At 39.0% G+C, this 26,884-nt stretch overlaps 1 protein-coding gene across 4 annotated transcripts in view; it reads left to right on the plus strand.

The window, feature by feature from the left end:
* The window catches only part of LOC132095495 (double-stranded RNA-specific editase 1-like), a 188,359-nt gene that overhangs the window by 147,181 nt on the left and 14,294 nt on the right, over window positions 1-26,884 (plus strand). For 3 of the 4 annotated variants that reach the window (XM_059500548.1, XM_059500547.1, XM_059500549.1), the window contains 6 exons: window positions 12,749-12,826; window positions 18,223-19,142; window positions 23,909-24,023; window positions 24,252-24,420; window positions 25,434-25,585; window positions 26,041-26,209. In XM_059500548.1, the coding sequence (XP_059356531.1) occupies window positions 12,799-12,826; window positions 18,223-19,142; window positions 23,909-24,023; window positions 24,252-24,420; window positions 25,434-25,585; window positions 26,041-26,209 (1,553 nt within the window). In that variant the 5' untranslated portion in view covers window positions 12,749-12,798. The remainder of the gene's footprint in view (window positions 1-12,748; window positions 12,827-18,222; window positions 19,143-23,908; window positions 24,024-24,251; window positions 24,421-25,433; window positions 25,586-26,040; window positions 26,210-26,884) is intronic. The other variant, XM_059500550.1, reaches the window with a different exon arrangement.

Below are 26,884 nucleotides of genomic sequence, written 5' to 3' on the forward strand. Positions count from 1 at the left end.
GTAAAGTATTCATATGTCATTTTCTTTTAGGCATAACTTATTTACCTTCACTTTCAGCTCACACACACCGAGAATCTCTGCAGCGGCTTTCAGAGAAGCAGAGCGGTTTGCACTGTTTCTGAAGTACAGGTGTAACTGTTCCAAATGGTCTCTAAATGTAGCCATGTAAGGCACCTCTTCAGATGCATCCTTACAGGCTAGAGCTAGCCTATGTGCAGCACAGTGGACACTTAGGAGCTGTGGCCATTCCTCTGATAACTGTTTTGCTACTCCATTTTGTCTTCCTATTAAATACATTTGTTTATTAATTTAACAAGGAACAAAATATTGAAAACAGTTTAATTATTTATAAAAAGAAGGTGACACCTGTCATTACAGCAGCACCATCGGTTCCAAGGCCAAAGATTAGGTGTGTCGGTATGCCCTTCGTGTGAACAATATTTTTTAGTGCTGCCACTATTGAATCTGCTTTCCCGTCAGTAAGGCAAATCAGATCCAGGAATTGGCAGAAGACCTTACCCGCATTGTCCAAGTATCTATATGTAAAAAATTATACATTTTTTACTTTTCAATGATCTGTTATTTAAATTTTATTGGTCAATGAAATGTTGTTACACTTTGAGTAGATCTACCTCACATGAATGTCAAGCTGTCTGCACACAGATGCATCTGTGGTCTCATCAATCTCCAAGCCTATGGCTCGTGACTGAGAAATATCTCTCAATATTGGCTTTTCAATGACATTTGCCAGAATTTCAAGCATTTCATCAATTATTCTGTGTGATCTATAGTTGGTGCTTTTGCCAATCTAAAAAAGTGAAAAGATGTTTGACAAGTAAATGCAGTATGAATTCTTTAACTAATTTTATGTAAGAAACGTCCAATTACTTGTCCATATAGGGATCACATAAGACAAATAAGAAATATGGTAAACATTTACAAAAGAAACTTACATTGAGCTTGTCAAAATAGGTGCAGCCCAACAGATTAGCTAGTTGCAGCAAGGCTGGATAGTTGGTGTGGTGGGCTATTTCATGCTTTATTAGCCAGTACAAGCACTTGAATGCCCCCACCACAGCTTCATGTTCCAGGACAACTGTGGGCTCAAATGATGCAAGGACAGTGTTGCCTGAAATTATATGCATCATTTGTAATAAAGAATCAAACATATTATTGATCGAATCATAATAAAATAAAATTACCTGCTATCAAACTTGACTGGCGCTGACAGGCTGTTCTGTGATGCTCAGATGCCATATGTTTGTCAAGTTTGTCCTTTCTGTAGGACTGGCAGGGAGACTCTATAAATGGCCGGGTCTGGTTTCCTCTCACAACCGCTTGTTTATGCTGTCTACATATTCGACAGAACATTCCTAAAACCAAAAAGAAATAATTTCATTTTCATTCTTTATGTGCTATCTATCTATCTATCTATCTATCTATCTATCTATCTATCTATCTATCTATCTATCTATCTCATAAATTGGTTGTCTGGGAGCGTAGCTTCGTAAACGTTAAAAAATGGTAACATAAGATATCTCTTTAAAAAAAATAAATTAAACGTATTTAAATATTTTTAAAATTGACTTTTGCAAATAACCTTTGTTAAATTTATAGAAGTATTTGTAAATATTAATGGACCAGAGCTTAAATAGTTTTATTTTTTAACTAACAACTAAAAAAAGATTTATAAATACTCATTCATTGTTCGTTAAGTAAGGGATATGTATAGCAACGCAGCTGTTATAGCAAATAACAACCCCGACATCTCTATAACAACCGCCTCGCTATACAGTACATTATCCCCCTTATTACATGGCCACCTACAAAATAAAAAAATAATTTGACACAAATGATTGATTTAAAAAGGAGTTTATTGATTTAAAAATGATTGTATTGCTTCCGCTAAAGAAAATAGTCCGTTCCGTGTCCATAGCAACGCTCTGTTTTTCATGGCAACGGTGTGTTATACTTCGCAGCGGTCTGTTATCAAGAAATAACAGACCGCATTCTATATTGGAATTCAACCAAGCCATGTAATAATGTTAGTTAATACATTTATATGATAAACAGATTTTAACTTGGCTTTTTTTTTAGAAGTTTTCTTTTCTATGATGCAGCATATTGGAGAGAATAATCCTGTCAGACGCAGCACTGCTGTGAACGCGCGCTGTTCTGAACGTCATCACGTGCGCAGGACATTCCCATACATTACAACACAGAGCGGCCTGCAAAGCGTATTAAATATCTCTTGTCTTATTTAATCAGCAGATTTACAATGTCCTGACTAAAAACATTTTAAACACACAAATGTAAATAGCAAGCGGCATGTAATTCATTAATATAAATTTTATTGTTAATGAAATTACAGGTTTCAGTTACCCATCATGTATTACCACAATATATTATGAATAAGTTAATTGGCAAGTCATGTGTTAGATGAGAACCCTGCTGTCACATTTATATGTATGTATGTATTTAGTTAGTTACTTACCAAGATCAGTCTTGTACAGCCAAGGGGAGTATTTCCCCTCTGACAGCCAAGCTGGGTCAAAACCTGTCATCCGGTGATGATGACTGGACTTTTGATGATTGTCAGGGGCAGCAGGATGCGCAGCACTTAGACTTGGACTGCTACTCGCAGTAGAGCGAGTGTTGCCATCTTTAAAAAACGCAAATATTTTTGTCTGGTTTAAATCTGGCTGACGCGACATATTTCCCGCCGCGCTGTCCGCTAGTGCTCATCTGTATGTGACGCAAGTGTTTGTTTGTTTGTTTGTGTGTGAGTGAGCGCGCGTGTGTGAGTGAGCGCGCGTGCGAACTAACTCGGATAACTGTAAACGCGCAAAAACAGACAGAAAAGACATAGGCCTACCATCGTGGAAATAAGATAAATAACATATTACTTAAGGGCTATTTAGTTTGTTTAATAAAATAAATTGTAATCTGGCGCTATAAAGAAAATCAAATCAAATTTACTTGACCTTCAAGGGGGGCGGGGCGAGCCGTTAGGGGGGCGGGGCGCCCCCCCTATATAATGGTAGGGGAAACCCTGCACAGAGATCTGAACTCTTGCAGATCCGTCTTTATTTGAATGTGAGCTCGCTGATGGCATTAAAGACTCTCAGGGTGAATAGCCCCCTCTTTCTTCTCTTCCTCTTTCATTAAGAGCCGCCCATGGCTCGTCAAACATGCTTTCATTCTGAAATGCACATCAGTCTGCTCTAAATCGCATCTTTGAAAGATAAGACCTGAGAGCGGGAAATGCTTTTTGCATTTACAATGCCAAACATGCCGCTAAATCACCTCTTTATGCAAGTTTCGACTGAAGCCATGTGGAAACCAGAAAATATCACCTGTGTGAGTTTGATTTCACCCCTTCCCTTAGGCTTATGTGGTGAAAATTATTTTTGATGCTTATATGGACAATGTTAATGCATTCATACTGCATGTGTAAGCAGTGTGGCGATGTATAGCAGGAAGTGCATGTGCATTTAGGGTTTAAAAAAAATTCCTTTTAAACTTATTATGACTTATTAAGAAATGATGTGAAATTGTAATAAGGAAGAGCTAGGATCCAAGTGCAATGAAAGAGTTTATTGAGAGAGCGACGACACAAGTCTCTGTAAAACGGGAACACAGGTTGCTGCAGGTTATGCAGGGAAAAGGTCACTCAGAACAGAAACGGCAAATAGCTAAGAACAAAGGATAGATCACGGGACGGTCTCCGTAGAGGGTCCTCGATGAATGGGTCAGGGGCTCTCTCTGAATAAGTGAACGGCAGGAATGCAGCAGGTTAACAGGGAGACCGGCTAGCAGAGCCTTGACCTCTCGTTCCCACGTATTGGGCGGCCGCAATGCTCTGAGCGCTGCTCAGGTAGATCCTCGACAGTGGGAGGGCTGGACACAGTAGAAGAGAGGTTAATAGGCGGTGATAAGGTGTAGCTGACCTGAACCTGACTGTAGACGGGACTGTGACAAGACAAGACGGATACAGCAGGGTTTGTAGAAAGCCACCAGCATCATACTCCGATGAACTAATCCGACAACTGGCAAGAAAAACAGAGGACATTAAATAGCAAGTGAGTTAGAGAGGGAACAGGTGGAAAGGATCAGCGAAAAGGCTACAAATGAGAAACAGCTGAAGAGGGAAAGGGAAAAAGCGAGGTAATGACCAGCAGAGGGAGGAAAAGGAAAGGAGAGACAGAGAGGAGAACCAGACTCATAACAGTGCCCCCCCCTCAACGAGCGCCCCCTGGCGCTCCCGAGGGAGGGGTCTGGCGGTTCCGGAGGAAATCATCAATGAGAGAGCGATCCAGGACGTCCCGGGAGGGTACCCAGCTTCTCTCCCCAGGACCGTAACCCTCCCAATCTACTAAGAATTGATGGCCACGACCGCGACGACGCATATCAAGAATCTTGCGTACAGTGTAGACAGACGTGCCAACGGCCTGAATAGGAGGAACGGAAACACGAGAAGGAACGCGAACGACTGATTTAATGCAGGAAACGTGAAAAACCGGGTGAATGCGCCGGAGCTTAGGAGGAAGCCTCAACTTTACCGTGACAGGATTAATGACCTTGGAAATCTGAAAAGGTCCGATAAAACGGGGAGCTAATTTACGAGACGGTGCCTGGAGAGGCAAATTGGTAGTGGAAAGCCACACCCATTGACCACACACGTACCTAGGACTCTTGACGCGACGTTTGTTAGCATTGCTTAGAGTGCGAGCCCTAGACTGACACAGGGATGCTCTCACCCGTACCCTCTCCATGTACCCTTACAGCGTTTAATAAAAGCCTGAACGGAGGGAACGTTGGACTTGGTCTCTTGCGAGGAGAACAGGGGGGGTTGGTATCCCAGACAACAGTGAAACGGCGATAGACCAGTAGCAGAGGACGGGAGCGAATTGTGAGCATATTCTGCCCAAGGTAATTGTTCGACCCACGAGGAGGGATTCCGAAACGCCAGGCTGCGCAGCAACCGGCCGACTATCTGGTTAGTGCGCTCCGCCTGCCCGTTGGTTTGGGGGTGAAAACCTGACGAGAGGCTGACGGACGCACCAATCAGACGACAGAATTCCTTCCAGAATAGAGACGCGAACTGGGGTCCCCTATCGGAAACTACGTCAGAGGGAAGCCCGTGATTCTTGAAAACGTGAGATACCAGTACTTGAGCGGTCTCCTTGGCAGAGGGGAGCTTAGGGAGCGGAATAAAGTGAGCGGACTTGGAAAACCGGTCTACCACCGTGAGAATAACAGTATTACCAGCCGAGGGAGGAAGGCCGGTAATAAAGTCAAGGCCAATGTGGGACCAAGGACGCGAAGGAATAGGAAGTGGTCTAAGGAGGCCGGCAGGCGGGGAGTGACCAGACTTAGTCTGAGCGCAAATAGCGCAAGAGGCCACGACGCGACGTACATCGGGTTCTAAAGTGGGCCACCAAAATCGTTGACGGACCGTAGCTAACGTGCCCCTAACGCCGGGGTGGGCAGTCAATTTGGAAGAGTGGGCCCACTGAATTACAGCCGAGCGAGCGGAAACCGGGACAAAAAGGAGGTCTTTAGGAACGTTACGCGGAGCAATAGAATGGGACAGTGCGCGCTTAACGAGCCTCTCTATACCCCAGACAGCTGCACCAATCACTCGCCCCGGAGGGATTATCTCCCGGGGCGTGGGGATGTCGCCAGAGGGGTCAAATAGACGAGACAAGGAGTCTGGTTTGACGTTCTTAGAGCCAGGTCGATAGGAGATAGTAAAATCGAAACGAGCAAAAAATAACGACCAGCGTGCCTGGCGCGCATTGAGTCTCTTGGCAGAACGAATGTACTCTAGATTTCTATGATCAGTCCAGACTATGAACGGAACGGTAGAGCCCTCCAACCATTGTCTCCACTGGTCTAACGCTAAACGAATGGCCAGGAGTTCACGATCCCCCACATCATAATTCCGTTCCGCAGGCGAGAGGCGACGAGAAAAAAACGCGCACGAATGAATCTTATTATCAGAGTCTGAACGTTGAGAAAGAACGCCCCCAACGCCCGTCTCAGACGCATCAACCTCGACTATGAACTGTTTGGATACATCAGGGGTCATGAGAATGGGCGCGGAGGTAAATAGATGCTTTAAACGATCAAAAGCCCGCTGAGCAGACTCAGTCCACCTAAAGCTGGTCTTATTCGTTGTAATAGCGGTAAGGGGCGCGGCTATCAGGCTGAAATTGCGTATAAAGCGCCGATAGAAATTGGCGAATCCAAGAAAACGCTGCAACGCGACTCGCGACTCAGGAATGGGCCACTCGGTAACGGCTTGTACCTTACCGGGGTCCATGCTTATCCCCCCCGCAGAGATTACGGAACCAAGAAAGGTGACGGTGTGGGCATGAAACGTGCATTTCTCGGCCTTAACGAACAAACGGTTCTCCAGGAGGCGCTGGAGAACACGGCGAACATGCTGGACATGAACCTGGAGAGACGGCGAGAAAATCAGAATATCGTCTAAATAAACGAAGACGAAAACGTTAAGCATATCTCTCAGAACGTCGTTGATAAACGCTTGAAAGACTGCAGGTGCGTTGACGAGGCCGAATGGAAGCACCCGATATTCAAAGTGCCCAAGAGGAGTATTGAAAGCGGTCTTCCATTCGTCCCCCTCCCTTATGCGGATCAGATGATACGCACTACGCAAATCTAACTTAGTGAAGACCCTAGCCCCCTGTAAAAGCTCGAACGCGGATGCCATAAGCGGCAGGGGATAACGATTCTTAACAGTAATCTTGTTTAGCCCCCGGTAATCGATACAGGGCCGAAGAGAGCCGTCTTTTTTCTTTACAAAGAAAAACCCCGCACCTGCAGGCGAAGACGATGCGACAATTGTTCCCGCGGCTAACGAGTCTGACAGATAACTCTCTAGAGCTTTGCGTTCAGGACCCGTTAGAGAATACAAACTACCACGAGGGGGCGAAGTACCGGGCAACAGATCAATACTACAATCATAGGGACGGTGTGGAGGAAGAGAAGTGGCCCGGGACCGACTAAAGACCGCCCTCAGATCGTGATACACCTCCGGGACCCCAGTCAAATCGGCCGGCTCCTCCTGAAAGACAGAGATGGGAGAGACAGAAGGATTAGCGGATAACAGACAATTGACATGGCAAGACAGGTTCCATGACAGAATACTATTACTAGACCAATCGAGGTGAGGATTGTGATTGAGTAGAGCGGGGAGGAGAAGTCGCTGCTGCCGTAGAACGGGAGGTGGAGTCGGCACCTCTGACGCGGCGACGTTGATCAAACCTCTTCTCCACCCGGATAGCGAGATCAATGAGTTGGTCGAGACTCGTAGGTAGCTCGCGGGCAATGACCTCATCCTTGACCTGAGCGCTCAGTCCCTCCAGAAAGCGAGCCGTGAGGGCGGTTTCGTTCCACCCGCAGGTGGTCGCGAGAGTACGGAACTCTATGGAGTAATCCACCACGGATCGTCCTCCCTGACGGAGTGAGGAAAGCTGACGGGAGGCCGCTTCACCATGGGCCGAACGGTCGAATACCCGCAACATCTCTCCCTTGAAAGTATCGAAGCGCATGGTACATTCCGCCCTCGCCTCCCACGCCGCTGCTCCCCAATTGCGTGCACGCCCAGTCAGAAGGGAGATGACATAGGCAACCCGGGCTCGCTCATGGGCATAGGTAGCTGGTTGGAGAGAGAAAACCACCTCACACTGCGTGAGAAACAGACGACACTGAGTGGGCTCTCCACTATAGCACGGGGGGTTATTCACACGCGGCTCCGGTGTCTCAGGCGTCCCAGGAGAGGGCGGAGTAGCTCTCCGGAGCAGCTGAACCTGGGTGGATAAATGAGATAGCTGAGCGGCCAGCGTCTCGACCACACGACGAGTAGCGGTAAGTTCCTCATCATGTCTTCCTAACATCGCTCCTTGCAGTTCGACAGCCGTGTGAATGGTTCTTTCCTTAGCTGGATCCATATTGGTCGGATTATTCTGTAATAAGGAAGAGCTAGGATCCAAGTGCAATGAAAGAGTTTATTGAGAGAGCGACGACACAAGTCTCTGTAAAACGGGAACACAGGTTGCTGCAGGTTATGCAGGGAAAAGGTCACTCAGAACAGAAACGGCAAATAGCTAAGAACAAAGGATAGATCACGGGACGGTCTCCGTAGAGGGTCCTCGATGAATGGGTCAGGGGCTCTCTCTGAATTAGTGAACGGCAGGAATGCAGCAGGTTAACAGGGAGACCGGCTAGCGGAGCCTTGACCTCTCGTTCCCACGTATTGGGCGGCCGCAATGCTCTGAGCGCTGCTCAGGTAGATCCTCGACAGCGGGAGGGCTGGACACAGTAGAAGAGAGGTTAATAGGCGGTGATAAGGTGTAGCTGACCTAAACCTGACTGTAGACGGGACTGTGACAAGACAAGACGGATACAGCAGGGTTTGTAGAAAGCCACCAGCATCATACTCCGATGAACTAATCCGACAACTGGCAAGAAAAACAGAGGACATTAAATAGCAAGTGAGTTAGAGAGGGAACAGGTGGAAAGGATCAGCGAAAAGGCTACAAATGAGAAACAGCTGAAGAGGGAAAGGGAAAGAGCGAGGTAATGACCAGCAGAGGGAGGAAAAGGAAAGGAGAGACAGAGAGGAGAACCAGACTCATAACAGAAATGTAATCATAAAATAACTATGCAAATTATTCACCAATTGTATGAAAAGTAAGTGACAGACAGGTACACAAACAGCAGTTTCTATAAGTAAATCTGCCTGAATCTAGATAATTTGAAGGGAGAGTTTGTAAAAATGATCATTATTTGCTCACTCTCATTCAAAAGTGTTATTTTTCTGTTTTGTGTGTGGAATGGACTGTTATTTTGAAATCAATATTCACTGAAAATGTTGCCTTTCATAATGCTATTGGTTCTTTCTCACAAAAAATAAATAAAAATGTCATATATTTTTATGCATTTAAAATTGCTTTTATCCAGTTTATGCATTCCCTGCATGGAAATCAAACCCATGGAATGCATGAACTGATAAAATGTATACCTTGAATGTAATGCAAGCCACTTGTTTTATCTTTTAAATGAAGACAATTAGAGCTTTATTTTTCAAGTTTTTAAATCTTATAGCCAGACACAGAGAGAGATGTACTGAACATCTCCACAAAGCCATGCAAGATGAATGAAAAACAAATCAGAGAGTGCATTTACATCTCCCCGATAACTGTATTTCACAGTCCTGCACTTTTGCATCAGCCAGGTGAGCAGAGGTTTGTTATTTTTTGGTTTCATTTTAGATTTCTGATTCTCTGTTATTGCAGAAGCGGTTGCTCCCTGTGTCCTTATATGATACACTCATGCTGTGAGTTTAAAAACCCTAAACTGTCTTCCTCTGAAACAGCAGATGCTAGTCTCTGTTTGTGTGTTTGACTAGTAACATTAATGAACTGTTGTGTGTCCAGCTGCTAGTTAAACTGTCTCTGGACTGTGTGTACACAGAGATGGAGGAACATGACACAGCTGTGCAAACAGGAAATCCTGTAATCTCTTCTCGCTGCCCTAAACGCAGAGAAACCAGCCAAATGTGACATGGCTTGAGTTCCAGTATCAACACTTTTCTAGTGGTTACCCTGGAGCCTATGACTCTGGTTCAACACTTAGTGAAATGTCTTCTATGGTAGCATCCCTACAGAAATGGATGTGGCACAAATGACTGATTTAGCTTCTTCCATTATGTATTTTTGGTCACACTTTAGTTTGTGGACCAGTTCTCACTATTAACAACAACTTTACCTCAATAAATGCATAATTACTGCTAATTAATAGTTGGTAAAGTAGTTGTTAAGTTTAGGTATGTGTAGGATTAAAGGATCTTAAATACCGTCATGCAAAATAATGCATTATTATATGTACTTGTAATATGCCAGTATTATAAGTGCTTGTAATATGCATGTGAATAAGCAACTACTGTAGTTAATAGTGAGAATTAGGTCTAGTTCCTAAACTATAGTGTTACAGCAATTTTTATTCAGAAATATGTTTATATTTTATGTATTGTGTTTTATTTTTATATAAATGTAAAAATAAGTCATAAATATAGACTATACATAAAATATGTAAAACAAAATATATTATAGTTTTAGACAAACTACTATGGAAGCTTGTTTTCGTTATGTAATAAAATAATAAAATAAATAATTTTTCTTGCAGTTCTGCGAGTTAAAAATTGTATTGCAAAATTTAAATTGAGAATTGTGAGAAAAAATTCTGAATTGTGAAATAGAAAGTCACAATTACAATTTTTATTTCTTTCATTTTTATATACATTTTTAAATTATTATTATTTATATCAGGTTTTATTTTCATCTTCAAATGTACAGTTTTTGGTCTGTGATCAGTCACAGCTTCAGTCGCTTCCACTATAGGCATGAAGTGAAGCTGAGGCATTGACCTTCATGCCCTCCAGTCACCTGTGCTTTATGCAGATGACACATCCAGCCGCCTCACAAAGCGCCATCACCATACCCTTACGCACTTTTGTGTCTACCACTTGTAGATTGAAGCTGATCTCAATGCTGTTTATGGATTCATGGGCAAAATGAGAACGGCAGAGGAAGCTAAATCAAAAGCGACAGCCACAAAACGAGCTCGAGTCTCGGCGCTGCTCATTACACCGTAGACCATTAGCAGACCAGCAAGAGCAGAAGAGAGCAGAGAGATGAAAATCAAGGAGCCGTTTGATGCCCGCTGAAATTTCAACTCCGCTCAGACAAATACTCCCACAACACCACTCCCCTGACTCTTTTCTATTTTCTTATGGAATATTAATCTTTAATAGGATAATAATTGTGGTAGCATATTTGATGTCACCCACCATTAGACCAGATTAATTAGGCCATTTAGTTTAGCTTAAGAAAGTGTCGCCCATGAAGAATGGATCAGAGTGAAAGCAGAGAGCTGTGATTGGATGCTTTATGTGCTTTGTAATGGCTTTCATTGGATTTCATGGCTTCCAATCTCACATAGAGCATCTGTGCTTTAGTACTGATAGGTGAAGGTGTTGCTCACTGCTTTTGTCAATGACATCATACTTTTTTATACGTTGAATTTTTATGGCCCTGATGTATTATGAAGTTATTTCAGACAGTGACTTTTTCGATTTCTAAACTAATTATTGTTTACATTTATGGGTTAAAACAATGTCTAGATGTAAAACTGCACAGAGATTGTAAACCTGAAAACAGAAATCTTGCAAAACTGGAAGAAATTCTTTTTTTTTTTTTGAAGATAACAATGCCAATGTCAGTTCAGGTTTTCAAATGCAATAAATAATGGTAGGGGTGTGCAATATTAATTTAGGCATACTTATTTATCATAAAATGTCATATGTCATAAAACTTTATAGAGGGTAAATAATCCTTTACGGTAAATTTACCTTTTGTGCTTCATGAAAGAAGAATGAAGGTCATACAGGTTTAGAACAACATGAGTAAATAATGACAAAATGTCAATTTTTCATGTGAACGAACCCTTTAAAATGTGTCTATAAAGAAAAAGCAGAAGTATTGACATTATTTCCTGGAAAGCATCTTGTCTTTCAGTTAATCTAGAAGCTCTCAGTATCGGCTTTGTGTCACATCACTAGTGGTCGACCGATATATCGCCAGGGCCGATATATCTGCTGATATTTGGCATTTTTCAAATATCGGCATTGGCCGTCAAGTTTTTCTGTTTGGCCGATGCACCGAGATCTTGTGAGATCTTGTGAAGTGTGCATTTTTATCCAGCATGATCACGTATTCTCTGCGTGACGGTCACTCCGTGTGAATTGAATGCTTTAAATTATAAACATCCCAGAATACTGAGTGCACTGTTGGTTACAGTGTTCACTTCCTTTTTAAATATTTTTTTTATAATATTAATTTTTTTGTGAAAAATACTTTGTCATCTGAAGTAGAAGTATGTTCATTTTACACATTTATTTTTTTGAATCCATTGTCAAATTATTTCAAATTTCTAAAATAATAATAATAAAAAAAATGTATATCGGCTATTGGCCCCCCTACTTTCCAAGATATCGGCATTGGCTGTCAAAAAACACATATCGGTTGACCACTACACATCACCATATAAAAGCCGCCTCACTATAGCCCTGCTCTATTATGAGCTCTTTTTTAATAAAATGTTGAATTTTTCTCATGTGTTTGTGTTGTATTTTTCACTTGAGCTCAAGCTGCATCTGTGTCAAGGGGACTAAAAGCCCGTTGATGTCAATAACCGTATTTTTCCTCCGAGGCAGCTGAAGATGAGGTCTAATCGAATGGATATTAAAGTCACAATAGACTGCTCCTGCTATTACGGCCTGTCAAGCACGGCCCTTTCTCTCAAAGATTAGTTTCTCCTGCTGAATATTTATACACTTACTGTAGGCTTAACCTCCCAGTCAATGGTGTTTCATTCCTCTTCTATCCTATTCTCTGCTCTCGTCTTTCATTTCTGTCCTCTTCTCACCTCTCTTGTCCTCTTCTTTTCCTCTTGTTCGCCCTGCTCCACTCGCCTGTCTAATTAAAGCAGCTCGGGATGCATGATGCCATTATTTAGAGACATTATTTGACTGCCAATATACAACATACAACACCAGCTCTTTTGGTAAAGTGTAATTTTCAGTAAGACTAATGATTGGAGGGGAGTGTGTTTTGTTTCCTTGAATTTGCTAATGATGATCTGTCTGTGTTTCCGTCAGGTGTGGCCGGGGCTCAGCAAGCGCAGGGCCAATCAAGGCATTTCACAACCATGGATGTTGATGAGGAGGAGAACATGAGTGAGTGCTTGAGTCTGAACCCCAAACCCTGCACACTCCCCTTAACTAATGTGTCACTTACTGAACGGTTCATGTGCCTGCCCATCCCTCTCTACGCCCCTCACACTGATCGATCCCACTGGCACACACATACAAGAGATGTCCGAGGGTCACTTCCTGTTGAGTCCAGGGTTTAAACATGGACAGAATTTTTATATTGCATCTTCAGTTCATTCAGAAACCCTCCCATAAGTTTATTGTCTGACAAACAATCTACTCCTTTTTTCTTTTATTTGATTTTGTTAATTCAATTGATACAATTAACTTTTTAATCAAGTTAATCCAAATTTAGTTGAGGGATTAAATGTCTTATTTACATATAGATTCAATTTCAAATTTTTATAATGAGAATATTTTTTTTCTGCTATGAAAATTGACAATAGATTCTGGTATTGCATTAAAAAAACAAACAGATAGTCCATTCAGGCCACAATTTAACCTTTTTAAAAATAACTTTTAGTTCTGATTATTGTAGTTTGTTTTCATCTGAATAAAATGGCATATAATAGTTAAGGAAATGGAATTTGGTTGGCAATAATGTCTTAGATTAATATAAATATTTAAATATTTGTTTATTTAAACATGTATCAGACATACTGTATTCCAGATGTATCCACATACAGCACAACATACTCCTGAAAAAATAACAACACATTTGGTTTTTACCTTAGTTCACCCAAAAAATAAAACCATCATCATTTATTATATTATATCTAGATATTTTGAAGAAAGCAGGGGTTCAAACTACATAATATCCTATTAACTTATCTAAAAAATTAACAAATATATAAATAAAAATGAGGTTATAGTGAGTAAATGATGACAATTTAAATTTTTTTAATTTTTGCCTTTAAGTGCTTATTTTTATGCCATTGCAAATGTAGAAAAAAATAGTATTTTAATAAATGAAAACATATTACAGATAATAAAATTGTATTTTCATTTGTTTTAAAACACCAAAAAAATATCAGTGTTTTTAAAAAAAAAAAAAAAAAAATTTTTTTTTTTTTTTTTATAAAGTGGAAGCATCAAACCATGAGTATTGATGCTCAATAACCCGTTAACCTAGAAAACATTCCCTATTTCTTTGGGCTTTACTTGAATGTGATCAAAGAAGACTGATTGGATTTAAGGCTGATGAAGTACACGTCGTTCTTTCCATGTCTCAGAGTCCCAATCGTCTTCATTCAGCAGTGCTTTGAATAGAAGGTTCTGGGAAGAGTTGTTAACCCAGAGGAAATCTAACCCTCTATTGTCCCGTCACTCTGCCACTTCTGTTCAGAGCCACTGACAATGGAGGGTCCCATCATTTATTACGGATCTGTAGTGAAGTGGACGCTTTATTTAGATTTTCTTCTGATAAGCATAGTTGATATCCAGAAGCTTTCTTCATGTGACAGTGCGTATTTCTCTATCAGCAGCAGGAAAGTAAAGGATTATGCACAACGATTCATTGCTTGGTATGAGCGACAGTTATCATTCAGCATCAGATTCTCCACCCTGATGACTAATAATAAAAAAATTATTATTTTTTGCCCTCTTTCTTTTTTTTTTTTGTAAGCATCCAGTATTTTTCTATTGATTTTCTCTATAGGAATTTCAGAACGCTTTGACCATTTTGACCAAGAAGTGCATTCGACTGCATTTCCATCCACAAATTGAGAATCAACATGGTGGCCTTTTTGACTCTACTGGACTTCTGTGTACATCCTGTGTGTAGGGGAAAGATCCTGTAATGTTTGCTTTTACATCTATTGAAAAAAATTGCATTAGAAATTATTTTAACTGAGAATTTACAAATAATTACTAGAGATGTTCCGATACCCTTTTTCTCTTCCCGATACCGATTCCGATACCTGGGCTCAGGGTATCGGCCGATACCGAGTACTGATCCGATACCTGGGTGTGTATCTGTATATACAGCTGTATATACTACTAGCCCTGTGTAAATTTCTAGAATTATTTTATGGTGTGCTCCAGACTTATCCCTTGATAAAACATGAACAAATACATGGTTAACTACTGTATTTATTACAGTATTTTTATTATCTGACATGAATTTGACAGTAATATTATTTAATTTCTTAAGCGAAAAAGAACTTCAAATGCAGCCAAAAATCTAACACCGCAAACTAAAAAAGGTATTTTAGTATTTTAGTTTTACAATATTGGTGTATAAAAAACTGCAACAAATAAGTCTAGGAATATAAAAAATTCTATATTAATCAGATAATCTCTTTACAACAAAACAAGTAAAAAACAAGCAACCGTCTAGGCATAATTATTATTATTAATAGAGACGTATTATTACTACATAGAGACGTAGCTAAATCTACTGTAGGCTACAACAGTAGCTTAATATATTGTCAATTTACTCGCCATGAAGATCTTTGAGTGTCTGTGTTTATGATATGACAGTTTTCTCAAATGAAACGTTAAATTCTCATGAAGTGACGGTTTATGCGTTCATGTCCTCATATAGTGACACACGGCAGAGACTACAAAACAGCGAGCTCCCGTGCATCTGCGCCCGTCTCCCACAGAGATGTAGACTTTGCAGGAGTAATATTTAAATAGTATTTTGCAGTTTAATATTCACAGACACTAGTATATATATTCGGCTACAGTCTGGAGCCCTGCGCTTAGACTAACACGGAAGCGACTGAACGCAGCTGCGGGTAACGAATATACTCAAACTTACTACCGGTTCTACAGAGACGCTGGTATCATCACATTTTAAAATTTTCAGCACCGCCTTGGTCCCTAGTCGCCGTTTTACTGTCTGGTTGGTCCAGTCTGAAATACTGCTAAACAGCGGACATACTGCTAACCACTGATCTATAATATAGAAGCGGCTTCACTGTCTGTTGGCAGTTTAGAACGCGATGAGCGATCCAGTCATATATAGATCAGTGCTGCTAACGCGTTTTCATTTCTTCTTCGCTGCTCTACACAGGGGTTGCTTGTGGCATTACAGCACAATGTCCTGTGTTTGCAATGCATTCTGAGCAGCGAAGAAGAACCGTGCAGCGGTTAGGCAAAGCTAGCGTTCATAACTAGGTCTTGAAAATGGTATCGGATCGGTATATGGGTTCATGTACTCGCCGATGCCAGAATTTGTTGTGGTATCGGAGATATTTCCGATACTAGTATCGGAATCGGAACAACTCTAATAATTACAAAGAATCATCAAGTAACACACTGAATTAAACATGAATATTTTGAAGTACAAAGACTAAAGTTGTATTCCCTTGTAAAACATACTCTAATATTCTGTTTTATTTAGATCTTTGAAAAATCATTTTATGGCATGTTGCGAGGCAATTTTTTTAACTGCCAACTGTAAGAACTGTTAGTTTTATGCTTTTTCAGCATGTGCGATTGATTTGACTTTCAGGTGATGGTGGACAGCTCTCTAAACTGACTGCTTGAACATCTCTAGTAAACAAAAAAAAGCTGTTTTAGTTTTTCCAGGGCTGTTAAAGTTAAGTTGCATTGCATAAATCTTTTAGGGTTTCGGTGTAACATTGGCTTTATTCTGAAACCTAGTCAGTTGTCTCGCCGCCTGCTTCTTAATTAATTAAATAAATTTAACCTCACTTTTTGTAAGATTCTAGAAAGGAAGCATCATACAGTTAGTGATCCTCACACAAAGCACAGATTTGACTAAAAAGATTTGAGATTAATCTTATGAGCATAAAAATGCTTAGCAAACACAAATATTATGCAAGTTAATTACATTGCATGTTTTTAACACCATCTGTTGTAGATTAATTATTGTAGAGTTTTGGATGAAGTTTGTCACAATGAATGAGATTGAATATGCAACAAGTACCTTTTGGGGGGCATATGATGCTTTAAATTGCCACCTAATTAGGCAGCTCACTAGGTTTTGGAACAAAGCTTGGTTTTAGCAAGAGTGCTTTCCATTATTTAGAACAGAATTAATCACATGAGGTCAAATTGATTACACAAGATGAAAAGTGTGTGAGTGTGTGTGTGTGTGTGTGTATGTAACATAGAATATGTGCGTTCACCCACATAAGAAGGGTTTTTATTTTTCAGATTCTGCTCCAGACTGTTTTGGATATTTCTCTCTTCTTTGTATGTGTTTTTCGATCTTTCTCCTCCACGTTCTCTCTCTTGCTCCCCGTGTCTTTTTCTCACTTGGCTTTCTCTCTTCTCAGATATTTTCATTTTATTTCTCCTCCTGCCTTGCACCCACTCCCTTATCCACCCTGTTGTTCCTACTGTTTGCAGAGAGCTCTTACTCTGTTCCCCTACTGTTCACGGATGCTATTCTCTCCCTACCAGAGCACTGAAAGCAGTAACCTAGCGAGCTTTTGCTGAAGGATGTTATAAATGAAAATTTAGCCAAAGTTCCATCCGCTTTGTCAACAGGACATGATGATGTGTGTTTCGTCTGCTTATTAATGCAAAACAATTGTGATCTGTAAAAAGACACACATGAGACAAGACTAATTGAAAACTGTCGAGGTTCTGTTTCACCCCAAAATCAAAATAAAATTATATTAATAAACCAGACGTTATTTTAAGGCCAGGTATTTTTTTTGTTTGGTTGGTTTTTTGGTTTTTTTTTTGTTTTTTACAGTGTTTAATTAATTTATTTATTATTTCTAAAACCTTATTGAGACCTTTAGGAGTGAAAAACATTTTTCACTATCACTATTTTTTTTTTTTTTTTTTTTTTTTTTTTTTACATATTCTATCTTTCGATTTTTTTTTTTCGGGTTGAAATATGATGCTTGATTGGTTGATAAAGAAATAGTCACAAAACACCACACTAAAAACATTAATAATATTTAACCTTTTTATTGTTTAGTGTTCACCCATTTTTATTGGTATTTTCATAACCACTTATAAGAAGAGAATTTGTCATTCCTCAAAACGAGACTAATTTAAGTCGTTATTAGTCTTTTTAGAGCTTTGCTTTTGTTCTCCACTAATACATATTTTATCTCCAACAAGATGATTGATTGAATCTGCATGGGCCATTGCTTGCAAAACTGAAACTGTACTTTAAATTAAACTGATGATTATGATCATTTAGATTTTATACCTCATGGTCTTCCTTAATTATGTTAATTAATCCTTTTTTTTTTTTCCTTGAATTTTTTTTTTTTTTGGTCAGGGTCATCTCAGAAGTTTCTCTCATAATGATTTTTCACAAGATTAGTCAAAAAAAAATGTGTCATGCTAGAATCCCTCGGCACACACAACAAAAGGAACACACATCACTTGTTCAGTTACAAAGAAAGATAAAGGAATCTATAAATTTTACATTTACAAGATCCTGCAACGAAGGCGTTGTAAGTTACTCTTTCTGGGCACCGCAGGTTCATGCAGCACCGACGTAAAGGAAAACCGCAACCTGGACAACGTCTCTTCTAAGGAGGGAGCTGGCCTGGTGGAGCAGCTCCCCAATGGTAGTGGAGGAGGGGGTCGCAAGCGGCCCCTGGAGGAGGGCAACAATGGCCATGCGCACTCCAAATTCAGACCCAAGAAACGTAAGAAAACGCCAGGGCCGGTTCTGCCCAAGAACGCTCTGATGCAGCTGAACGAGATCAAACCGGGTCTGCAGTACAAGCTGCTCTCGCAGACCGGCCCAGTCCACGCGCCAGTCTTCGTCATGACTGTTGAAGTAAACGGTCAGTTGTTCGAGGGCTCGGGGCCTACAAAGAAAAAGGCCAAGCTGAACGCCGCCGAGAAGGCACTGCGCTCCTTTGTGCAGTTCCCAAATGCATCTGAGGCGCACCTGGCCATGGGCCGTACTCTCACAGTCAACACGGATTTCACCTCCGACCAGGCTGACTTCCCTGACATGCTTTTCAACGGGTTTGAGACGCCGGCACCGTCTGAGGAAACGTTTTTTCTGGGCTCCAACGGCAACGGCTCCTTAAAACTGCTGGGAGAGTATCCTGTGCCTCAGGTGCCAGGTACCAACAGCCTCGTGCAGGCGCCGCTGCCACCACCCTCCTCCTCGACCAGCGGCAAAAACCCTGTCATGATTCTCAACGAGCTGCGGCCGGGCCTCAAATACGACTTTGTGTCAGAGAGCGGGGAGAGCCACGCTAAGAACTTTGTGATGTCGGTGACCGTGGACTTGCAGACGTTTGAGGGCTCAGGCCGAAATAAGAAACTTGCTAAAGCCAGGGCTGCCCAAGCGGCTCTGTCGGCGCTCTTCAACATGCAACTGGACCAGACCCCATCCCGCCAACCCATCCCAAGAGAAGGGCTACAGCTGCACCTGCCGCAGGTAAGAGATCTCTACAAGTCTTTCATACTGACCAGATAACTTGGCTACACATAATGACTGATGTATAGTTCACCCAAAACTGAAACTTCTGTGGTCATTTACGATTCCTTGATTGAAAGTCCCAAGTAATCAAATCTCCCAAATAGTTTAATAAAGGAATAGTTCACCCAAAATAAAAATGTACTCTCCCTCAGGCCATCCAATATGTAGATGAGTTTTTCTTCATAGTAACAGAACAGGAGAAATGTAGCATTAAATTACTTGCTCACCAATGGATCTTCTGCAGTGAATGGATGCCATCAGAATGAGAGTCCAAACAACTGATATGTAGATGTAATCCACACCACCCCAGTCCATCAATTAACATCTTGTGAACTGAAAGCTGTATGCTTATAAACAAACGCATCATTAAAACATTTTTAACTTCCAACAGTTGCTCTCTCCATAATATTGCTTTCTCCAGTGAAAAAGTCATCTCATCTGAATCAGGAGAGAAATATTCAAAGATCAAGTACGCTTATGTGAGCGGACAACATGAGATGGCCATTTTCATTGGAAGAAGTGTTATTATGGATTTAGGCAATGGTGTATGCAAGAGTTATGAAACTTTATATGAATTATTTAGGCTTTTGTTTAAATAAAAACAATGAATCAATGAGGTTTGTTCTAGGGATACAACAATACATTTTTTTCATAACCAATCCAATACAGAAAATTCGGAGTATCGGCAGATACCGATACCAGTGCAGGTGTTTTTCTTTTTTCATTAATTTAGAATTTCTATACTTCTGTGTGTTGACCTGATAGTCAATCTTTTGTCTGTTCAACACAATCTTCTAAATATGGACAACTTATTTTAATTAAAAAAATATATATAATCATAATTTATGACAAAAATACTTTTAAGTTGGCGGATAATTCAGCAGCAAAAGTTATTCTACAAAATCACGAGTGCACAATAGCTTTATAAAATCTATTTATTTAGTGAAATGACTATTATTTAGTGGGGAACAAATAAAAGAAAGTGTAGGACTAAATCTGATCAAATGTTACACATTGCTCTTTGTATTGTTAAATACATTCATGTAAAACAAGTAAATATATGAATATACTATAAAATTAAAAGACATTCCTTTTAAATGTTTAGCACAGTAATGAAAGCAGCTGCATGTCTTCAAAAGACTTGGATTAAACAGCTCGATTCATATGGATTTGTTGAATGACTTTCAGTGGAGGTTCAGAAATCTTTCATTTAAAAATATCTTGATTTGTGTTTGGAAGATTAACCAATTTCTTGTGGGTTTACAATATGAGTGTGAGTAAATGATGACAGAATTGTCATTTTTAGGTGAACTATGCCTTTAAGCGTTCATTCACACAGAGCATGTTCCAAAACCATGAGATGAACTATGAAGTTAACCGTTGAGACACTATGTGACAGCCAAATAGATGTGGGTTGGCGTCTAGCATTAAAACATCTAGATGTCACACAACATAGACAAATCAATTCCCATGCATCTTAAATGGCCTTTAACCTTTTGGCTTATTCACCAAGTTCCTGGTTTATAAACCAAGTTTATTAACAGCTATGCAGCAGTAAATAGTGATGGTTTATTAATACCCTAAAGATAAGCTGGTCTCAATTGGTAAAGACTTGTTGTAGAAGACTGCATTACAGTAATAGTTATTAAAAGTTTTTCACAAATGTAAACTTTACCATTGAACATCATTTAAACCTTTAAAAACTCGTACTGTGGGGTTTTTTTATATATTGTTTATTATTATTATATTATGCAAAAAGAGGACTTAACCTTATTCACCAACATATCTGCACATAGTAGTTCATTTATCTACATGTATTTTTATGTACAAAAAAAAAATTTAATGTTGAGACTGATCATTTTTGAGTGATTTTTAGAAATTCTAAATTGATTCACTTAATTGGCCTGAACGTACATTTTTGTACATGCAAATGTTTAGACAAATTAGGACCTTAGAACTGGTCTTCAGGAAATGTGAATGGCTAAATAAAAATCATTATGGGATTCACCATGTTGTTTAATGTCATGTCACAAGCAAAGCATTGGATATATGTCATGCATATTCAATATATTGCTCACTCCTGTCAATGAAACAACAGTAGGGATGGGACGGTATGAAAATTTAATATCACGATTATAGTGACTAAAATTATCACGATTATCAATATTATCACGGTTTTGTTGAAACGAGATGAAAGTGTTCAAAAATAGTTGATGCTCACACTGAAAACATTTCAGCAAGTTTTATATTTAATAATCAACAAACAACTAATAAAACAAGCAACTCTATGCACTTAATTTAAAGAAAGATTAAATTCTGTGGCATTTCCTTCCTTACAATGAAAAGTGTAGAAGCATAGAAAAGCATAGAAAAGTCACTGACTTTCGCCATTCCTTCTCGAAAAAAAACAAAAAAAACATTGTGCGCTGCGCTTGCGTCAGACTGTTGCTGGCTGGACATGATTTAATAGTGAGTTATTAAAACCGCGATAATCAAACACGGTTTTAATGATAATTAATTTTTAAACGATATTACTAACCTTCAGCACATTTTATCACGGTTATCAATAAAACCGGTTATCGTCCCATCCCTAAACAACAGTGAGTCTGAAATGACCAATGACTGGCATTTGTGTGAGAAGACGTCTATTTACACATTTCTAAAGTCCTCTGTTAATCCTGCTTTTGAGATAAGGCCAGGCCTGGAAGCGACCCAATCTTAATTAACATCTTCCTCTGAACCGTGTCAAAACAAGAACATTTTGTTTCAGCCTGCCCACTACCTGTCCACTAAAGAGCAGTCCCGTCAGCGGCATGTTTTGTCTCTGATGCTGAAGGCTCTTGGGCTGTCTGTCTGCGTGACAGATACAGCGCCATGAATGCAGACCCCCATTATCCATCCCTAATCTGACTGCCGCATATTTAACATGCTGTCAATACGAGACCCAAGGTGGAGAGGTGCATTTGTATTAATCAGATGGCGAGAGGTTAAATAGACTGATCGTTTCAGGCATGTTTTTCCTGCTCTTGTGTGGCGATACAGACTGACTTCACATCCACAATGAAAGGTTGAATGATATACAGTAGGAGGAGTGAGAGTGGGCCATATGTCAAATATATAATATATAGAGTATATAATGTACTGTATGTATATATATATATATATATATATATATATATATATACACAGTATATTGTGTGTGTGTGTGTGTGTGTGTACATATGTATACATTTTTTTGTAAATAATATTTATTTTTATTTTATTAGTGTAATGTTACTTACATAAATGTTTAAACATTGGAATATATAGAAATTAAATGTTAATATATAAAAATAATTAATAATTGTTTGTGCGGTGTGTAATAATTATATTCTATGGCACATATTAGCTAATAATATAATTATCTGATAATTATAATATTTTGATATATACATTTACTTACAATAATACAATTATCTACACTGTAATTGCCACTTAAAATGATAAATTATATATGAAATTTCTTAAGTCTTAGATTTTCTTTTTTTTTAGCATGCTGCGTTAGCCTCCTTTTTCCACTTTCTTGGTTTTCTAGGCTCCTCTCATGTGAAATCTGTCAGCGTCTAGTTTCCAGTGAATTCCTGTCATCTGTCCCCAGGCGCTAGTGGGAAATGAAAGCAAATAAAGATGATGGTGGAAACTAGTGTGTTTTATCATGAGAGTAAAATGCAGCCTTCTGTTCGGTGGGAGATTTCACTGTCTCCTGATAATATATCGAGAGTACGCTCCACTTAAATCTCCCATTAGCCGTCTCCGAGCGAGTGACTCCGAAGTATTTGGGAAGTAATGTTAGACTAATGTCTCTAATTCTTGCCCATTCGGCCATTGATTTTTCCCTGGCATAATCATTTTCCAGCATATTAGCAGGGAGCTTAAAAAATGTGAAGTGGAGGGCACTGTTAGCGGAAAGGAATCACAGAGGTGCCTGAAGGGTTTCGATGAAATATTGATATTTTATTGCAGCAGCAGAAGGTGAATCTGAGGTCTGCGGTAAATTTTGCTTTATAGTCATCCACAGAGGAACAGGTTAAATGAAATATTCAGTTGAGTTTCATTTGTGTTCTGTCCATTACAAAAAACTCAGTATTAAATTTTACTTTTAAGTTCAATTTTTTTATTCGTGGATTGCATATTCAAAAAGAAAGAATGTCGAGCCATGACTTGCTTTTATCCGTCAGTAACTGATTGGATTATGAGAAGTGGATATTACATACTGAAGCAAGTTTATTGAAAGGAATAGGGGATAAAAACAGAGGATAAAAAGTGAAAATTTTATTATATTTGAAAAATATGCACCCATATATGGTAGCTTGTTTCTGCCACAGGGACAAAAAAATAAAAACTGGATTTGTGCGATTGCAAAATGTATATCTCAGGTTTTTTTTTTGTTTTTTTTTTTATATTACAAGTTAGTATATTTTAATATTTATTAGTAATATTTTAACTTTATTTGATGCAATTTCAGGCAAATTCAGATTTATTTTCTATGTAATGCGAGACAAAGGCAGAATTATGAAATGAAACATCATAATTACCTTTGTAATGTTTGGTCCGTGACAGAAATGGCCTTCTATACCCATGAGTCATGTACTGTTCTGAATATAGCATGCCTGCCTATAGCATGTGTTATTGATGTTAGCATTGCAGTCTGTGTGAAGTCTGACATCTGTATGCTCTTTACCCAGGTCCTTGCAGATGCCGTTTCTCGTCTGGTAGTGGACAAATTCAGCGAGCTCACTGACAACTTCACATCTCCACATGCACGACGGAAAGTTCTGGCTGGTGTGGTCATGACAACAGGTAGAGTTCCGTGTATGACTTTTATTCAAAAACGGTTCCATTTAAAAATTGAAGAATGTTCAAAAAATAAAGACAAAAAGACTCGATAGTAATCCATTTGAATCACTCACCGACTGAACTGATGTGACTTATTTTCTGTACTTTTAAATGAAGGATGCTTAAGTTACTAAAAGTTGGTTTCATGTCTTGTGATTTTTGTTTGTGGGATTCCTCTTGCTTTTATTTCAGGCACCGATGTCAAGGACGCTCAGGTCATCTGCGTCTCCACGGGAACCAAGTGTATAAACGGCGAGTATATGAGCGACCGTGGCCTGGCGCTCAACGACTGTCATGCTGAAATCATCGCTCGCCGCTCTCTGATCAGGTATCTCTACATGCAGCTGGAGCACTTCTTAAGGTGAGACGCTGTGTTTACTCTCCTGCATGTCTGTGTATGTCTCATACATCACCACAGCATGATGAATGTTTAACCAAGCAGGAAGGGAAATTAAATTTCATTTCATGTTTTGTGTTATAGTATACCGTTTTAAATAGAGATGCACTTTTAATAGAGATTACTTTTTAATGATTTCAATTTATTAAACCTCCAATTGCTTTGATTGAATTTCATTTGTATGGAAATATATTTAAAATGGTAATCTAGAAAAGGTCATAATAAACAACAAAATGCAATAAAATATATACACGCACACGAACAACAGTATATACAGTGGGTAAAATAAGTATTGAACACGTTTCCATTTTTTTTTCAGTAAATATTTCTACAGACGCTGTAGACATGAAATTTTCACCAGATGTCGGTAATCCATACATAAAAAAACAAACCAAATAAGTTCAGAAATTAAGTTCTGCGTAATAAAATGGAATGACTCTGCATTAATACGTGATGTAGATTAATCATGAGCTAGCCTTTTGCAATTTATTAAACTACCAAATACTGTGATCTGTTGAAATATTTATAAAAATTTAATTAAAATAATAATAATGTATAAAAGTGATAATTTATTATAATTAGTACTGTCATATTGATTAGTACTGTCATATTGAAGCCTGTACTAAAGTATGTGTACTAAAAGTTTATTTATATATAGATTCACACCGTACACACATAGTACATTTATTATGTAAACACAATCTTTTAAACAAACCATTATTATGGTGATTTTATTGTTGTTGTTATTGTTGTTTCATATTACATTTTTATATGCAATTCAGGTGGACTTGGTTTCAAAAGTCAGTGTATGAGATTTTTAATAAATACAAATATATAAAAAGCACACTTTTAAATGTTTGTCTTGTTGAAGCTCAAATTGCAGTCACAGTGTGTCAAAATAATTATGGTCATACAGTTTTGTATCTGTAAATGACTAGAATTGAGAAGAATTTTTCTGCCGTTGTCTCTAAATTTAGTAACAACAAAGAGGAGCACCAAAAGTCCATATTCACGCAGTGTGACAAGCGTGGCTTCCGGCTGAAAGACAACGTCCAGTTTCATCTTTATATCAGCACATCGCCCTGCGGAGACGCCCGGATCTTCTCTCCTCACGAGGCGGGTGTCGAGGGTGAGTCCGAGGCTTCAATAAACAAACTATTCCGTGCTTTACGCAGGATCTGGCGGGAGGTGGATGAGGATGTTGTTTTACTTAAACACTTGTTTGAAATGAATGATCAAAACTGATTCGTTATATTCAATTAAGATAAGGATGGGTCCTCTTATGATCAGGTCGCATTTCATTATAATTTCACTCAAGTGTCTGACTGCATGCCGAAAACAAATTTCATCAGTTTTTTTTAATTAGCAGGCTTTGTTGACTCCCCTTGTGGCCTGATTGATTCCGCTCTTGAGTGATGCATTTAAATCATTTTGCTTGGCTTTATATGTCATACAATTATTAAGCAGTTGAAGCAACTAAAAATTGGCTAGTGTTATTGGTTGATAGGACTGGCTTGTAGAAGTAGATCAAACATTTTAGAGCCACCCATTCTTTTTAAATGTTTATTTCTCGGTCTAATTCAGACCAGGGAGACAGACACCCGAACAGAAAGGCAAGGGGCCAGCTGAGGACCAAGATCGAGTCTGGAGAGGGAACCATCCCGGTGCGCTCTAGTAACACCATCCAGACGTGGGACGGAGTCCTGCAGGGCGAGCGGCTCCTTACGATGTCCTGCAGTGACAAAATCGCAAGGTAGATTGGTAGCATGCATACACACATACATATCTACATAGACATCTTAACTGATGAAGTACTGATCAAGTAACAGATATATAAACGTGAACCTTGTATAATGCAGTGGAAGTGCAGAAATATAAATGTATCTGATTGCTCTGTGTCAGTAACAACACTAAAAGGATCAAAGCTGCAGGGCTCAGTTTTACAGATGTTTCTATCCAATGTACATTTTTTTGAGGTTTATAGCTGTTAGTAGCTGTTAAATTATAGCCGATTATTAAAAAAATGTTAGTTATACTGCATTAGTTTGTTGTAAATTGTATATAAATTTTAAAAAATGTATATAGTGTTATAAAATTATTTCAATTAAAAAAAAGCATGCATTAAAAAAAAATCCATGCATTTACAATATATAATTGTGTGTGTATATGTATATTATAAATTGTAATTGTTAAAACAAAAGTAATTAAGCATTAAATGAAAAATATACAAAAATATTTAATCTTGATTCCTGAACTGAATTCCATAAGCATGTTATTTAAAGACATTGTTTGCTAATATGCATATAAAAAATAACAAAATGTTTTTTTTTTGTTTTGTTTTTTTATCAAATTTAGTTTTTAAAATGCTACTTCCTGCTATTTAAAGAAATAAAAATATATTTAATTTGTCTTAGCCGAACTTGTCACA

Source organism: Carassius carassius, chromosome 19 (genome assembly GCF_963082965.1).
Source record: "Carassius carassius chromosome 19, fCarCar2.1, whole genome shotgun sequence".
Taxonomy (NCBI): Eukaryota; Metazoa; Chordata; class Actinopteri; order Cypriniformes; family Cyprinidae; genus Carassius; species Carassius carassius.